At 47.9% G+C, this 17,986-nt stretch overlaps 1 protein-coding gene across 1 annotated transcript in view; it reads left to right on the top strand.

Moving 5' to 3' along the window:
• Positions 1-17,986, top strand: part of MYO15A (myosin XVA) — a 93,344-nt gene that overhangs the window by 21,365 nt on the left and 53,993 nt on the right. The window contains exons 16-27 of the mRNA XM_083585514.1: positions 734-859; positions 1,259-1,336; positions 2,990-3,144; positions 4,564-4,609; positions 5,328-5,452; positions 6,162-6,279; positions 7,702-7,877; positions 8,747-8,831; positions 11,910-11,963; positions 14,286-14,367; positions 15,336-15,466; positions 17,872-17,967. Coding sequence (XP_083441640.1) covers positions 734-859; positions 1,259-1,336; positions 2,990-3,144; positions 4,564-4,609; positions 5,328-5,452; positions 6,162-6,279; positions 7,702-7,877; positions 8,747-8,831; positions 11,910-11,963; positions 14,286-14,367; positions 15,336-15,466; positions 17,872-17,967 — 1,272 coding nt within the window. The remainder of the gene's footprint in view (positions 1-733; positions 860-1,258; positions 1,337-2,989; positions 3,145-4,563; positions 4,610-5,327; positions 5,453-6,161; positions 6,280-7,701; positions 7,878-8,746; positions 8,832-11,909; positions 11,964-14,285; positions 14,368-15,335; positions 15,467-17,871; positions 17,968-17,986) is intronic.

Below are 17,986 nucleotides of genomic sequence, written 5' to 3'. Positions count from 1 at the left end.
CTGGAGCATGATTGGGTGGTTCCTGCCAACCAATCATACTGCTGCATTGTTCTAGGACCAATCAGACTGCTGCATTCTGAATCCTATTGTTCTAGGACCAATCAGACTGCTGCCTTTTGGATCCTATTGTTCTATGACCAATCAGACTGCTGTAGTTTGGATCCTATTCAACTCAGTACATAACACATGCATAATTTTTTTTTTAGAGTCCGTTCTAGTCAAAGGATGACAACTAACTGCTTTTGCTCTGAAGCACCTTCCCCATGTATTCATTTATGGAGGCAAGGGAAACAATTATCCTCCTTAGAGGGGGTGACACCCTTTCTATGCTCAAAGAGCCTTGGAATGAAAGCACCGGAATTTCTGGAAGCAAGCGTTGGCCAATGTTTCATGTCTTCATAAATACTGTGGTTGGATCATTCAACGACTCTCAGTGCAAAGGCACAGCGTAGTGGCCTGTCTTTCAAAGAGTCTGTCCCTTGCATCTCTGTTTGAGTCACCATTCTGGGCTCACGCAGCTGAGGGACTCATGCAGAACCATGGTGTTTGGCTCTAGAAGGTGGCCGATTCTTCCTCTTTCACACTCAAAAAGTGTGCCTCGCCTGTCCCAATGGTAGACGCCGCTGGCCTAAAATGGAAAGTGTTTGCAGCAATGGTGAACTTGAATGTCATCCACTGGGTGGACGACATGGGGCACTGCTAGTCTGACCCAGTTATTCCTCCGCCTTGCCAGGCCACGGATCACACATTTCTCCAGAAGTGTCATTACCACCACGGCGCCAACCCGCTTTACTCCAAACCGAAGATGCCGCTACCCGAATTCTCCATCAAGCACTATGCTGGCAAAGTCACCTACCAGGTGAGACACCAGGTGGTTGGGAAGGAGCAACACAAAGAGGAAGAACAGGGAACATTCTGCACACATAAGGTGCTTGGTGCCTTGGACTGGGAGCCACCAGCCCCTCATGTGCCACCGTCGCCCTGTTTCCACTGCAAGCCTGGCAGACTGTGCTCTGTGCCTTCACAACACCATCTAGGCTGCAGCTCCAGCCTGCCTAGGCTTTGCATCAGCTGGCCCTGCCAAGATCAGGGTGGCACTGAGGAGCAGTTATTATCAGGGCAGCAGTTTCAGCCCCACGTAGCACAGAAAGTAAGGGCGCCTGGGCCAGACTTCTCCCTGCTTTGAATGGAGAGGTGCTGCACACATAGACTATATTTTGGCTCAGAAAATATAATGCATTTCTTAACCCCACTGCAGGTACACAAGTTCTTGGATAAAAACTATGATCAGGTTCGCCTGGACGTCCTGGAGCTTTTTGTCAACAGCAAAATCAAAGTAGGTGTTTTGGAGTAGCCTCGGGTTGGCTGGCTCCAGTGCATCTGATGGCTTCTGTGTTTGGAAGAGTAGGGTGAAGCAGTGTGGTGTGGCTGTTGTTAGTAGCGTCACCCAAATAATGCAGACGGAGTCCAGAGAAAAAAGAAACTGATAAAACTTAACTGTGTTAATTGAACTAACAAAACAACAACCACATAATATGAAGAGAAATAAACATAGAGGTAATGTCTTTCTTAATTCAGGCCTTGTTCATAGCGGGAAGACATACAACAACACAAACAGGAAGGAAAAAGCTCCCTCACAACTGCACAGCCAATGAGAGCATAAGTTACCTCAGCAAGCATCATGCCATGCTGCCTGGTTGCTAAGCAACACCTCCACCTATTCTCCCCCCCTGCTCATTGACTTTAACACTAATTGAATTAACCCTTAAGTTACACACAGAATGATCTTTGCTGTTGCACTTCCAACAGTGGTGGGGAGCATAGGAATGGGGACTTGCAGATACGGGTTGTCTAAATGGGTGATAATTAAAGGTCATCCCTAGCTTCACTGATTGACCTTGGAGCATTCACCATCTCTCTGCATAACCTACTCTGCAGGGCTGGTGTACATCCGGGTGGTTGAACATTTTTTGTCCTTAGGGGCATATTGGCCGATCCATTCAGGGACCCCACACCAGGGGTAAGTATGGCCAAAATTGGCTATGGCCAACTCTCACACACAGACTTGCACTCATGCACACACAAACCCACACACCTAGGTCTCTCTGCTCAGCTGATCTGTGCATATTAGTTTAAGGAAAGTTACTGCCATCCCGCGCTCATCAAATTATGAATCTGATGATGAGGGAGGGGCAGATTTGCATGCCCATCAAGGTACAGTGCTGGATGGAGAGGTTTAAATGTCTCTGCACTCCCCAGGGGTGGATTCCATATACATATACATATACATATACATATATATATATACATATACATACATATATATATATAGATGAGGTATTGGGTAGGGGAGAAATATCAGACCTCTCAACCACTCCTGCTCTACACTATTCTCACCTAGGGATTTCGTCCAGTACAGCCCTGATTTCAATGCTAACCTGCTTGTTTAATACTTTCCAGATGAGGATCAGAGCATAGCTTATCCTTTGAAAGTCACACTTCTCCTAACCTTGCAGTGCAGTTTTCCAGCCCCCAAAACGTGTGTATGCAGGGGAATAAATGCCTAGAAATACTGCACTGTACTACTTTATTGCAGCGTACTGGGGAAAATTGCCAATTGCATCTGCTAGACCGAATGGTGTATAAACACAGGTGTATCAGGAGAAATGCGCAGGAAAATGAGTCTCAATGTTCATGCAAACTTTTTTTTTTTAAATCACAATCTGATCTTGAAATGGGGCGAACTGAAATTTAAGATGGGGTGGGGGGAAGAAACTAAGACGGACTGATCCATCCATCCTTATAGTTTCTCCCTGTTCTCATTTCATCTTCACGACATCTATGCAAGGTAGGTTAGGCTGGCTTGCCCAAGATCACTCAGCAAACGTCCTCTGTGCAGGGAGAGCTGGATCAAAATGGAATGAGTTGCGAATGTCCCACCTGCTCCCAAAATGCCCCCTACAAAATGTCTCCTCTGCTCTTGCCCCAGATGGTGGCCAACCTGTTCTACAGCCATGCCCAGGTGATAGCTCAGCAGAAGACCATGATGGGGAGAAGCAGCACCAGCAGGCGGAAATTTAAGTCCCACACGGTGGCAGCGAAATTCCAGCAGTCGCTTTCGGACCTTGTGGATAAAATGGAGAGGTGAGTGAGGAAGGCATAGGGCAAGCACTTGTGTGAATAGCTTTTCAAATTGCCGGCATGGAGGGCCCATGAACTGGATCAGGACCCTGGCAGACAAGGGAGTCCAAAACCCACTGTTCTGGGTTCTCTTCCAGCCCTGCCTGGAGATGTCAGGGAGTGAACCTGGCACATCTTGCTTGCAAAGCAAAGTCGTTGAGCTATAGTCAAAGACATAGGAACGTCAGAAGCTTAGCAATGTCTACACTGACACACAGCAGCTGTCCAGGATTTCAGATGGTGTTTTCTCCCAGTCCTGCCTGGAAGTGCCAGGGATTGAACTTGTGTTGAGCTAAGATCCTTCCCCTGAAAATTAAGTAAGATTCTAGTCCTCGGTGTTACAGGTCTTGTATAAAGGGATGGAACTGCCCCCTGTCAAATCAGAACATTGGTACAGCTAGTCCAGTATGGTCCATACAGTCTGGCAGCAGCTCTCTGTGGTTTCAGACAGGAGACATTCTCAGTTTTACCTGGAGATGCTGAGGATTTAACCTGCATGCAAAGCTGGCACTGTCCCACTAAGCTGCAGCCCTTCCCCAGAGGTGGCAAGGAATAGATTTAGGTCCTTTGCACATTTGTTGCTTCCTGTAGAATGAAGCAGCGGTGATTTTGTGGGTGTATGTGGGTGGTTTTTAAAGTGATTCATGACCTGGATCCAGGGCTGGATTTAGGTTTGATGAGGCCCTAAGCTACTGAAGGTAATGGGTCCCTTTATGTGTCCAGCTGTCCTTTGCCAACAACAAATTGTCACTGTTTTTTGTGTTGAATATATGCTATATGGTAATTTATGGACCTAATAGGTATCTAAAGCCATTTGCACATGTTGCCCTGCAACCAGTCCATGCAGAATGTAGGCACCCTATATTTAGAAAGGAGCAAACCTGTGATATTTTAGGGAGCAGGCTAGCAGGCGGGGGGCCATGACTTACATCATAGGAGCCTACCCAACACAGAGTGTTTGTTGTGGGGGAGGAAGGGAAAGGAGAATGTTAGCCGCTTTGAGACTCCTTCGGGTAGTGATAAAGCAGGATATCAAATCCAAAACACTGTTGCTGTATGTAGGTTTTATTTTATTTATTTTTTATGTTATATTTTGGAAATGTACATCCAGGTTTTCTTTCCTTTAATTTTTTTGGGGCCCCCAAGAGTGTGGGGCCCTAAGCTATAGCTTGTTTAGCTTATACGTAAATCTGGCAGTGCCTGGATCGGGACCATGGCAGCTTGTGGAGCTGCTGTTTGCCTGAGCAGGATATTTCCCATTCGTGCCAGTGGAAGCTTCTTCCTTCATGCAAACAGCAGGCAATTCCATTCAATATGCACCACTTTCAGGATGAAGACATTTTATAGTCCCATCGTATGTGTGTTTTTCTTCTTCTTCTGCAGATGTAACCCTTTCTTCGTCCGCTGCATCAAACCCAACAATAAGAAGGTATGGACTTGCTGTGTCCTAAGGGGAAAGGGACATAGGAAGCTGCCTTTTTGCAGAGTCAGCATGCTGGTCCATCTAGCTCAATGTTGCTGCCACTGACTGGCAGCAGCTCTGCAGGGTTTCAGGCAGAAGTCTTTCTTAGCTCTTCCTGGAACTGCCAGGGGTTGAAGTTGAGACCTATTGCATGCAAAAGCAGGTGCCTACCACTGAATTACGGCCCTCCCTCAAGAGCCTTTTCATAGAACAGCAGGGTCATCTTGTACAACCCCCTGCAATGTTGGAAATTTTGATCATGACATTTAATGGCTTCACTTTCACCCTACCTCCTTGCAGTGCTAACACAGCTGCAGCCAAGCCTCTCCCTCCTTGCAGAACCACAGTTTCTACAATGCAGCCTTATGTTCTCTAAACTATTTCTCCTTCTACTGCCCTTCCATAACCCCCACTCATTTCCTCCCAATTGTCTCCTCAATAGTATTTTGGGCACCTGCTGAGTCATTCAGAAACTGATGGATGCTGAGTCATCCATCACAGGTAGAGGAAGGCCTGTCACTAAATGGTGCTTCTTCTGGCCTGAAAACCCAGTGGTCTTGAGTCGTCCAGAGCGCTCCTCTCTCACACTCTGTCAGGCTCGTTTCTCCTATCACGATATGAATCCTGAACCAGTTGGCTCATTTACTATCCTATCCAATGCTCTCCTTCGCTCTTCCTCAACCAGAAGCCAGGACTTTTTGAGCCGGACGTAGTCAGCAGCCAGCTGCGGTACTCAGGAATTCTGGAGACCATCCGCATCCGCAAAGAGGGCTTTCCTGTTCGCATCCCCTTCCAGACGTTCATTGAAAGGTATGGTCAACAAGGGCTCTGACCCAAGAAGGCAAGGAAGGGGAAGAGCAATTGCAGGCTCTGACAGGCAGGCTTGGCTGCGGTATTCTTGCTAATTTTGCCCGGGAGCCTTTGGTGGGAAAGGACTTTGTTGAAAGCTTTATTTAGTGTCCCAGGTATACGGTGTCTACCAGGGCTCCCCTAACCACATACTTATTAGCAGAGCCAGCCGAAAACGTTTTGCTGCTGTGTTCGCCCCTGTTCCAGAAGCTGACCAGGGTGGCAATTGACTTTTTGTTCAGTTGTGGCACTATGTTAGCCTCCTTTGTTGGGTGAGAAGGAAAAATAAAACTGTACAGTGGTACCTCGGATTAAGTACTTAATTCGTTCCGGAGGTCTGTTCTTAACCTGAGACTGTTCTTAACCTGAAGCACCACTTTAGCTAATGGGGCCTCCTGCTGCTGCCGTGCCGCCGGAGCACAATTTCTGTTCTCATCCTGAAGCAAAGTTCTTAACCTGAAGCACTATTTCTGGGTTAGCGGAGTCTGTAACCTGAAGTGTATGTAACCTGAAGCGTATGTAACCCGAGGTACCACTGTACATAGAAAGGATTTTTGGACTTTGACTCCCATAAGCCCCAGCCAGCATAGCCGGTGATGAGGGATGATGGGAGTTGTAGTCCGGCAACAGTTGGAGGGCACCTAATCACACCCTCAGCCTGTCTCTTTAGGTACCGCTGCCTTGTTGATATCAAACAAGGCATGATCCCTGATGCGTGGAACAGTGCGGTAGTGCTGAAGAAGCTATGCGCAGTCACGCCCGATATGTACTGCATTGGAGCCACCAAGGTACAGCCGCCATTTCCCTTGATAATCATGGTTGTAAGTAACTGTTTGGCAGCTTGGAGCGTGGAAATTCCCACCCCTGGATTTTCTGTCATGGGGTGATGAGCCGTGGGGTCTCTCCACCTCTCAGCTGACCAAGGTGAATGGACAGTTCACCTGCCTGCGTCTGAGGGAGAGGGGAGGCAGAAAGGCCACATCCATTGGCCAGGCTGGGAGAGCTAACTGCCCCAGAGCTCCTCCTCTCTCAGAAGGGTCTCCATCTGTAACCATTTCACCTCGTTGCATCTGAGGAAGAAACAAGACACCTAAGCCCCCTTCACTGGCAAGGCTTGGACACTGGCAGAGGAAGGGGCTGCGCTGGGTGCAGTCCGCCCTGGGTGTCATCCCTGAGGCGGGTGACATCACCACCCCACCCCTCTGGGATGCTTGCCCTTGCCCCCGTGGGCAGCTTGCCCCACCCCTGGGTGCTAGCTCCGCCTCTGGGCTTGGACCAACTCCCATTCGGCCAAAGAACTGCCTCTCCCATCAGATGTCAAAGAGATTAACGATTATGCAACCTCCCGTAGACATCTGAAGACAGCCCTGGGTAGGGAAGCTTTTAATGCTTGCTGTATCTTGTGTTTTCTTATATTCTGTTGGAAGCTGCTCAGGGTGGCTGGGGCAACCCAGTCCGAGGGGCAAGGTACGAGTAATAAATGATTATGATTATTCCACTTGGCCATTACATCACAAAACAGTATGAAAAAATCTGTGGTATTCTCATGGGGCCTACCTGAATGGATTTGTTTTCTTCCTCTTTGCCATTCCTGTTTATTACTTTCACATTATGTCTCTTAGATTGTGATGTGTTATTGTAAAACAGAAACTACCCTCCAGCATAGGAGCCAACTCCTAGGGGCCAAGGGGTCTTCAGCCCCCAAAATAAAATATTTGAGGAGGGTCCCCCCCAATTGATGGGCATTGCCAGTCAAATGGTGTGCACTCACTGCATCATGTGATCCATTATACAGGGCAGGGCTTACTTGGGCCCCCCAATATTTTATTGAATTTGGTCCTTCTGCCCCTCCAGCGCTTTGACGGGAAAGCTGTTGTATAAATGTCATGAATAACTGAATGCCAAGGAAAGTTGGGTGTAGGTAGCAGCCACCCAGAGTCACCGCAGTGGGTTGGTTAAGAGCACTGGACTAGGACATAGGAGAGACCAGGGTTCAAATCCACACTTCAGCTGTGAAGCTCACTGGGTTACCTTGGAAACCAGTTGCTGCTTCTCGGCCTAACCCACCTCGCAGGGTTGTTGTGAGAAAGAATCAGGAGAGGGAGGACTGTGTACACCACCCTTGATCGCCTTGAAGGAAACATGGGAGAGAAGTGCAATTAATTAATTAATGAGTTATTCTGATGCTCCCCTCCCCCTCCTCACCCCAGCTCTTCATGAAGGAGAATGTCTACCAACACTTGGAAGGGAAGCGAGAACGGATTGTCCACATGGCAGCTCTAACGCTGCAGCGGTACACGCGCGGCTTCTTGATCAAGAAACGCTTCTTCGCCCTCCGCCACAAGATCATCCTCTTCCAGGCGCGGGCCCGAGGCTATCTTGTCAGGTGCACAGCTGCAACATGCTCTCCGCGCTAGAGATAGAGGAGGACAGGCATCTGTGTGCGCTTGGGGAGGGTGTGTGAGAACATGAGCCAGCACCAGCCATCGCCATTGTGGTTATGTCTGACATGACGCATGTGGCGTAACCTCGCATCTTCATACATCATCCCCACCCCTGACTTGCACGATGGATGGTTGGAGCAGAGGAATAGGCAGCGTAATGACATCACATCTTACACTGCGCAATACGAGGCTAGGGACGGGGAGCCACTGGCCAGTGGGTCAGCCTTGGCCCATCACGGGGTTCGACCACAAAGCCTTTTTAAAAACCACATCCACCTGCCAATCAGGTGACATCAGTGACCTGTGGGAGGCTGGTGTTCAATTCTGCATTAGTCCAACCAGCATTTGGCCCAACCTACTCCGCAGGATTTAGCCCCTGCTCACCAGCTGATGATCAGAGGTTGAATCCTGCTAAGTTCCCTGCAGAGTGTAGGACTCTGTTCATCAGGCAGCAGTTCTGCTGGGTGCTACTTCAAAGGGGAGTGTGGGGCTGTTTGAAAGCCCTTTTGCAAACAGCCCTTCACTGCTCTTTGAAGTCCCAGCAGGCTGCAAAGCACAGCACCACCTGATGTCATCTTGACGACAGGTGATTGACAGATTGACAGGTGAAGAACACCACACTAGGTGTGTCTCAGCATCTGAATTTTGATTTGCCTGTTCCCTCTGCATGTTAAACGTGTGCCATTTGTGTCTGCTCTGTTTGTCCGTTATCATCTTTTATTTTGGTTTTTTGCCTTGGGTAGGAGAAAGTGTTGTTGAGGCTGGGTGTGATCTTTCCCACCTCCGTACCGGGGGGTTTCCCGTCCTGCAGGCAAAGGTACCGGAGGCTGCGTCGAACCCTCATCAAGGTCAGGTGCCTGGTACGCATCTATGTGAATCGCAGGAGATACCTTAAGGTGAGTCCCGTCTTGTCTGGGCAGTGGTAGAGAAGGTGTGGGAGCCTGGAGGGTGGCAAGGGAAGGGGATTTTGTAGCAGGCAAAATGAGACGAATTGGACACTTGCAAGCAGGACTTGAGTGCAACTGCATTCTCTCTTTCTGCCATTAAATAGGGAATCTGGGCTGAGTTGAATGTGCATTTTCACCTGTGTGCTCCATCCAATTTTAAACATTGCATTTTGTGTCTAAGCATCACGTAATGCACATCCTCCTCACCCCACCTCCACTTGTTCAGAGGTTTGCATAGTGAGGGCAGCAGGTTGGCTTGATTGTTTGAAGCAGTTTAGATGCCCAGCTATTCCCCAAATGAATAGATCCAAACCTGTGTTACCTGTCTGGCAGGAGACTCTGAAAGCCTGCAGTATCCCTGCCCCACCCTTAATTGATGAGATGCAGGTATATTGTACTTTTTATAAACTTACCATTTTTCATTGTTGGGTTTTCAGAAAATAAATCTTCCAGTGCAGATTTAAACTTCCAGTGAAGTCCACAGCCTCCCACTGTTGAACAGTTCTTACTGTCAGAAATTTCTTCCAGATGTTTAGCTGGAATGCACTTTGTTCGCTTTTTTGAGTAGGAGAAAGACGTTGCAAAAATTCAGAGAAGTGCAAATTTCGAAGGATTGCTGTGCTTTGGTTCACGTCTTGTTTCGGGAATCGGGAATCATTTCCCCTCAGCCTTAGTCAGAGCAACGAGAGAGGTGTTAGGAAGAAGTGAAAAAGTGAAAATGAAAGGAAGCCGTATTGGCCCCCAAGAAAAATGCCACATTCCATATTAGCACGATGCCTTTATTAGTTTGCACTGTTTTGTGCCCTTTTGGTTGGCCCTTAAGGATACCTGCCCTGATGTGGGTAGAAGCAAAGAGATTGAAGGGAGATGGTGGAGGACCAGAGAGGAGAAGCATGCAGTAGTTGAGGGGGGTTCACTCTGTATTACTAGCTGATGGTCTCTCACATTTTCACCTGAGTTTCAGCACTTGCATGACGTGCACCAGAGGCTGGACCATTAAGGTGAATGGGGCCCAGTCTGCCTTATCACTTACAACCAACTGGGGGGGGGGGGAGAGAGAGCTGCCTGTCATTGGCACTGGTTCCACCTATCGTTGGTCTCCCTGCCTTCATCCATACCAGTTCTAATGGGCACCAGCCACCTCGGATGGGGCACTGAGCCTTGCCTAGGGATGGGGAAGAGATTAGATTCAGTTTGCAGTTGAACTTACAAAATTGGCCCTTTCCAAAACAATCTATGAACTGCAACACAGCCGTCTTTCGAAACGTGCCGTGCATTTCTCCAGCCAAGCAACGTGTACAAAAATGCACATGCTTCTGTAAAGCGTGCCTAAAAATGTGTACATTAATGAAAGTAACGTGCAAATATGCCTTTTTGTTAGGTGGGTTTGTTTTGCAAAAAATGTGCTTATTGGGTAAAATTGCATGCAAAAATGTGTACATTAGGAGAATCAGAATGAGAAGAATCTTCATTGGCATCAGCCGTTAGCCATAGCAATAAAATAAAATAAAATAAAATAAAATGTACCAAAGATAGAGGTAAATACTTAACTATACAAAATACATTCTAGAGGTTTGCATCAATAATCAGACAGATCTTATTCTAATTGCCCCTGTGCAAAATGTGGCAGTTTTTGCTGTCACCTGGTTTTCTTGATCTGCTAGAAGAAAAGACACAGTAGCAATGGTTTAGCGACCTGGTATGGCAGAGGGGCAATAACCTCAAATCTTTTATAACTAGTGCAGGCTAAAAGCACATGAGCTACTGATTCAATACTGCCATCTCCGCATGGACATAAGTGTTTTTCCAGTGGGATTTGTTGAAATCAGAGAAATCTGTGCTAAAATGCTGGTGGGTTTTCATGAAGTCTTAAAAGCAGCAGCAACTATTTTTTTGCAAAGTGATGTGGAAATGTGGAGAACCGATCTTAAGATTGGAAAAATGGAAAACCCAAACCGGTGCATTCGCCCATCCCTAGCTTTACAGAGGGGATGCTGAGTGTCAGTTTCATGCAAAGGGTTAACGTGTGACTCAGCCGTATCCATAAGCAAACAACGGTAACTGGAGCAGCTGCCTGGCAGACAGGGTTATAGCTGGCACATGCCCCAGCGCTCAGGCACAGAGGTAGCAGCCCAGCGGACACCATGAAGAGCGTCCGCTTCCAGGTGGATGGGGACGAAGAAGCAGTGAGTCATGGCAGGGTAAGGTTCCCCAGGTGGAGTGATGCAGGGATTAGGAGGCCACTTGTGGCATTGCAACTGCCTGCAGACGTTTTTAAACGCAGGCGACTAGCCCTACCTTCGGCGCAGAGGGTCGACACACCTTTGGCAGCAGCGTGATAAATACTCATTTGTAGCAAGAAAGCCTGCTAAGAATCTCTTGGCACTTTGACAACTGCATGGAAGGGCCGTGGCTGAGTGGCAGAGCGTCTGCTGTGCGTGATGCTCGAGGTCCAATCCCCAGCATCTCTATGTTCTCCCTCTACTGTCGGAGTCAGTACGCCTCTAAATGCCAGTTTGCTGGAGAGCATTGCTGTGCTCAGGTCCTGCTTGTGGGTTTCTCAGGGGCCTCTGGTGGGCCACGATGGGAGCAGAGGAATGGAATAGATGGGCCTTTGGCCTGACCTAGCAAAGGCTCTCTAGTTCTTACTGAATTGCTATGGCTTCCACTCATGGGCTTTCGAAATGAAGGGAGGCAAGAGAGTCTGAATCAAGTGGTGGACATCAGTGGCGTAGCGTGGGGGGTGCAGGGGGGGCGGGCCGCACCGGGCGCAACATCTGGGGTTAGGGCAAATCCACGGGTTAGGGGGCGCAAATCCACGGGTTAGGGGGCGCAAATTACTTGCCTTGCCCCGGGTGCTGACAACCCACGCTACACCACTGGTGGACATGCAAATGGTCACCAGTCAAAATTGTTATGAGATTGTGGGTTTTGCGCCCAGGCTCCAAAATGCCTTGCACTTTCCCAGGAAAGTGTTGGATTTGGGCTAAGTGCTTCACTGACCATGGAAATGCGCTCTGCTTTCAGAGAAAGGAAGAGGAGCGCCGGAGAGCTGAGGAGGAGAGGAAAAAAAATGAACAGGTAACATGGTGGGCACTGCCCTCATGCCAGGCATGGATTGGAGAAGTTCCTCGGCTGAAGTAGATTCTGAACACACACAAACACACACAAGAATGTGTGTGCTTGGCACTTTGAAAAGAATCGAATTCTCCATGCAAATATAGTAACTTTGCATAATACAATGATTGCTGTTCCGTCCGGCCCCAGGAAGAAACAAGAAAGTATACAGAGCTCTGCAGCTCTGCCCATTCTGACCTCAGTTTAAGGTCCTATTCAGACATACTCTGTTATAGGCTTTGAAGGAGTGTGTGTGTGTGTGTGTGTGTGTGTTAGTATCCATGAGGTCTAGAAACATCTCTTTCTCTCTTTGACATGGAAGCTGAAATTCTCAGGCAGCTGGATCCTCTGCCAATTTCTCATCTTTTCCCTTTGCTTCTGTGGAAACACAGAGCAGCAGCACAGCACAGATCACGGCAAAAGTTTCCTGGAAGCCAAATTCCTTCCTGCCTATCAGGAAAGCAGATACTTTGGAAACTTCCTCCTTTCCTTTCCTTTCCTTTCCTTTTTTGCATGTGAGACCTAGGAACTAGTACAGGGGTCCCCAAACTAAGGCCCGCCGGCCGGATAAGGCCCAAGGGACTCGTTTATCCGGCCTGCGGCGACCCCCGCTGCCCGCTGCTGCCGCCCTCTCTTACCGGTGCTACACTGTGCGGCTGCCTACTTCCAGGTTGGAGGAGCACCGGAAATAGCTTCTGCGCATGCACATTATTTGCACATGTGCAAGCGTTATTTCCGGTGCACATCCGGTCAGAGGAGGCCTGTGCACATGTGTACAAGCTATTTCCGGTGCTCCTCCAACCCGGAAGTGCTCTGGAAATAGCGTGTGCACACGCGTATGGGCACGCACTCCCCCACCCTCCGGCCCGCTGTGTGATCGGCGCTGGAGACACTGGCCCGAGGTTTGCTGACCCCTGATCTAGTACCTTATTCTCATGCAGCCTGTGCACCTTTACCCTTGAAAGTCATTCCACATATGAGCAACAGAACTAGATTTGTAACTGAGTTGTGCTTTGGCTTAACTTTGGCCATGCTCGGAGATCTAACCATTTTTTAGAGCTGTGAATGAAACTTGTATGGATTGGGTCCAGCAGAGGAGAGTAGCTGAACAGAGAGCAGCAACAGCCAGTGGGCAGGAGGCAGGCCCACTGGGAGGGGAGGGGGTCCACGGGGGGCATGTTGCCTGAAGTCCCCCACCACTGCAAAACCTAGATCCAGCACTATGTGTAAAGTTTGAGGGTTTATAGGCACTATTTATTTATTATCTAACTATCTGTCTATATGCAGTTTACATAAAGTACTATACCGTATAAGAAAATAGTGAGAAAACCAACAGTCTTTAAAAAGAAACAAGTACACTTTATAAAATGATCAAAATTTTGAAAAAATCAACATTTAGGTTTGCCTTAATTTATTTTCCTTTTTTTTTAAAAAAAAAAGCAGGCATGAAAAGCAGGGCAATAAAGGTGGCTGCCCTCAAAGCCTATTTTGGTTTGTTGCGAGTCATGATTGCCACTAGAGAATCCTGGGGATTTGTAGTTTGTTGAGAACAGCTCTCACAGAGCTACAGTTCCCAAGGATCTGCAATGATATAGGGGGCTTGGTTGGCCCCCTGGTGGGCTGTGGGTGCTCAGTATGTGCCAGATTGCACTGACCCTTGGTACTTGGTCCATGGAGTAGATCTGGGTGAGAGATGCCTTCCCAGGGCAATCAAGTCCAACCCCAGCAAATATTCCCGAAATGAGCACAGAATCGTAGAATTGTAGATTTGGAAGGTACCACCGAGTCCAGCCCCCTGCAATGCAGGAATCTCAGCTAAAGCATCCATGACAGATGGCCCTCCAACCTCCACTTAAAAACTTCCAAAGAAGGAGAGTCCACCACTTTCGGAGCTCTTACCATCAGAAAGTTTTTCTTGATGTTTAGTCGGAATCTCATTTCTTGCAACTTGAATCCATTGGTTTGGGTCCCACCCTCCAGAGCAGAAGAAAACAAGTTTGTCCCATCATCCATATGAAATCCTTTAGATATTTAAAGATGGCTATCTTTCCCAGGCTAAACATACCCAGCTCCCTCAACCATTCCTCATAAGGCTTGGTTCCCTTGGGCTGCCCTCCTCTGCACACCTTCCAGCTTGTTAATATCCTTCTTAAATTGTGACATCCAAAACTGGACATAGTACTCCAGATGTGGTCTGACCAATGAGTCTGAATAATGCCATAAGCTCATTACTGTGCTAAGCGAAGAGGCCTAAGAGTGACTCTCTATTTCTCTGGGTCCCACCAGGTACTGAGCAGACGGGAAGTGATGAGAGTTGCAAACCTGGAAGTGCCTGCAGAGTTGGTTGGACTCTTAAACACCGTGGCTGGTATGCTAATACAATTGCTGGGATCCTTCCTCTAGGGGGAGTTAATCCAAACCGGTGGCAAGGTGGACAACTGGCCTTTAATTTCCTCTGGGATATTCCAGAACCTTTGCTTGAGATCTGTTGAAGGTATCTCACCATCATAGGTATCTTTGCAATAGAAGGCTTAAACCCATCCAACCCTGCCTATATATGACGAGCAATTCTTAACCCCGCGTCAAGTGATGGATGAGTAAGTGGGGAGACTGTCACACAGTGAGCCATACAGGGTTTCTACTCCATGCAAAATCCTGTCTATCAGGTTGCATGGATATTAGGGCTCCATCTGCCCCATCCATTCGAAGCACTTTAAGCAGTCACAGCTTCCCCCAAAGAATTCTGGGAAGTGTGGTTTGTTAAGGGTGCTGAGAGACACCTCCCTGTTCTCCCCACTGATCTACAATTCCCTGGGTGGTTTAATAAGCAGTTCCTCTTTCCCCATAACAATACCCCTGCTTCTTAGGTTTTTATGAGAGCCAGGGGACGTGAGTAGCGCTGTGGTCTAAACCACGGAGCCCCTTGGGCTTGCCAATCGGAAGGTTGGCAGATCAAATCCCTGCGACAGGGTGAGCTCCCATTGCTCTGTCTCAGCTTCTGCCAATCTAGCAGTTTGAAAGCACACCAGTCCAATTAGATAAATAGGTACTGCTGAGGCGGGAAGGTAAATGGCGTTTCCGTTCACTCTGGCATTTGTCATGGTCCTCCGTGCACCAGTAGCGGTTTAGTCCTGCTGGCCACATGACCCAGAAAGCTGTCTGTGGACAAATGCCAGCTCCCTCAGCCTGAAAGCGAGATGAGCGCCACAACCCCATAGTCACCTTTGACTTGACTTAACCGTCCAGGGGTCCTTTACCTTTTACCTATATGAGAGCCAGTCCTCTCATTTGTCATGTGGGAATTCTGCACATCTCTTTCCTCTCTGTTTCCTGCAGTTCACAAGCAGATCAATGAAGACTGTGTCACTCCCATCCCCCCTCCAAAGCTGCAGGCAGACCCCCAATTCACTCTGCCCCTTGACATCAACAATTACCCCATGAGCAAGTATGTGCAGACCCACTTCAAGGTAAGGGTTTTGGTGTGTGCATTGTGTTTCTTATATGTCTAGTGCAAGTGACGGCAACTTTCACATTCTCAGTCAGGTAGAATGTCCAGTTCCTGCCAGTGCTGGGTGGTGTGGCTGGAAGAGCTGTCCAGCAAGGCAAAAGTTCAAGGCAAGGTGTGCCTGAAGCAGCAGGGGAGTCAGAAGGACAGCGCAAGGGGCTGGCCAGCAGGAGCTGTTGCTTGAGCAACTGCCAGGCAGCAAACATAATGTTCTAATAGTTGCTCCTGCTGCCTGGTTTTAAGCTGCTTGTGCTTCCTGGAGGAGCACCAGGGCCCCGATCAGGAGAGTGACATGGTTCTTGTTTCCTCTGCTAATTTCCAGATTTAATCAACGTGCTCACCCAAAGCTAAAAAGTTTGAAGCAGTGGTGCATTGGGTGGGAATTGTCAGATAAATGCTAATATTGATTGGATCCCCAAATTAACAACCTCCTCCTGAGTAGGGTTCATAGATGGAAGACCTTGTGCTATCAGAAATGCACAATGCCTTCTTGTTTGAGGTTCAGCTTGGGTTCCTTGCTATTTCTATTCCTGGGGCCTGGGAGTGGAGGATTTGGAGCTGAGATGTCAGTTGGGGGCCAACGAGTCTCTTGATTCTGCAGACAGCCCACCTAAAAGGTGACTTCTGGGTTGGCAGTTTCAGGGTTTGTTAAACCCCCTCTGTCCAAGTACAGGCCTTTGAAAATTAAGGTGCAGATGATGAAAATTGAAAGTGCAGAATTACTAGGCTGCTGTCAGAGCAAACTGTATTTTAATTGTTGGCTGTAGATGTATTCTGATGTATTTTAATTACTGTTTTTAACCGGTTTGTTTTTATTACTTTGTATTTTATAATGTTATAATGTTGCAAGCTACTTTGAATCCTTACTTTGGAGAAAGACAGGATATAACCTTAAATAATAATAATAATAATAATAAAATCATCATAGTCGTTTTATTTGCATGCCACCTTTCCATAGTTAAAACCATGTTCAAGGTGGCTTTCAACATAAAAAGATTGATATAGTTACAAAAGTAGTCATAAACAATAAATAAAACAGCTCAAAAAGGACACAACAAAACTGATCGAGTTCCACAAAAACCATAAATTATAATAAGATCTAAAAATAAAGAAACAAAGAATTATTATCAATAACAGCAGCAACCCCCTGCCTCAACAACAACCTCCCACTAAACAGTACCCTAGGCCAGAAGACTCAGCTTTTGTAGCTGGAGTCAGTCAGGGCCCTGCCCTCCCAGGCCAGGTGGAAAAGGCCTGCAAGGCAGAGATCACATCTTCCAGGAATCACAGCCAAGATGGTCTCTGGCCTCTTCAGCATCCTCAGCCTTTGTAACTGGAGTCAGCAGTAAAGTATTCCTCCTATAAGGAGGCCTCATCTGCTTCACGGTGTGGTCCTGACACAGAGCCATTCCCCAGTCCTGATACCGGAGATCTTTTTACCCAGAGGCAACAGAGACTGATATTGGGAAATTCTGCAGGCAAGCCTGTTGCTCTGCCATTGCGCTTTGACCTTCCTGTCTGTCCTCGTAATAAATGGTCCCAGCGCACAGCAATGCCTTTCTCCTGAATCATGATCACATGATCGCCAATGGTAGATTTGTCACTCCAATAGATCAAATTAAACAATGCCACTTCTACCAATACAGTGAAGTGTAGGTTGCTGTCAACATGCCAGCGCTTGGGGGTAAGGAAGTTTCCTTGGTGCAGTTTTGTAAAGGGAGCAAAGAGAATTTTTTTAGGTGGGTGGGAACTGTAGGGAAATGTTGAGCCTGCCTTTCCCAGAAGCCCCCGTGCTCAGCATCAGTCTGGAGCAAAACGTGGCTTTGGCTGAACCGTTCATAATTTGCCCAGATAAAAGGTGGCAACTCTTCTAGATGGTGGCTTGAGCACACCATCATTCTTGTCAAAAGAATAAACTGGTCGTTCCCTTGGCCTGCTTTTGCGGCTCTGCCAAACTACATAGCTAAGCAGTGAAGCAAGGCAGCTGTTCTTACTTAAAAGCATTTCCCCCCTGCTCTTCAACTGAAAAATCCTACAACGATCACTGAGAAGATGATCCCTGCCCTCAGGCTTACAATCTGAAAGTCGTGGCATAAAAGGAAAATGAATTGGGAGAGAGGGAGGGATCAAACTCAGGTACTACTTTTTAGTTACGCAGCAAATGTCTAGAATGGAGGGGCGAAGCAAACTCCCTCCAGTGCTTCCTCTCTGATTGACAGATGGGGCAAGGCTGGCCTTCCCTTTGCCATGAGTTTCTTCCTGGGAGAGGGCAGGAGCAGCTTCTCAGTGGCCCTTGGTCTCTGGTCCAACGTCAGAGGCCAGAAAGTGCAGCCGTAGTTAACATTCACCTCCTCTCTTGTCCCTCAGGAGCCACTCTTTGGGATGCTCACAAGGACTCTGGCATCCTCACTGACAATGATAGACGAGAGCCTGAGAGGAGAAGCTGTGTCCCTTTTCAAACTGGTAGGTGAAGAGGAATCTT

This window comes from Podarcis filfolensis, assembly GCF_964270895.1.
Source record: "Podarcis filfolensis genome assembly, chromosome: 14".
Classification (NCBI taxonomy): Eukaryota; Metazoa; Chordata; class Lepidosauria; order Squamata; family Lacertidae; genus Podarcis; species Podarcis filfolensis.
This window is presented reverse-complemented; position numbering and strand designations above follow the sequence as displayed.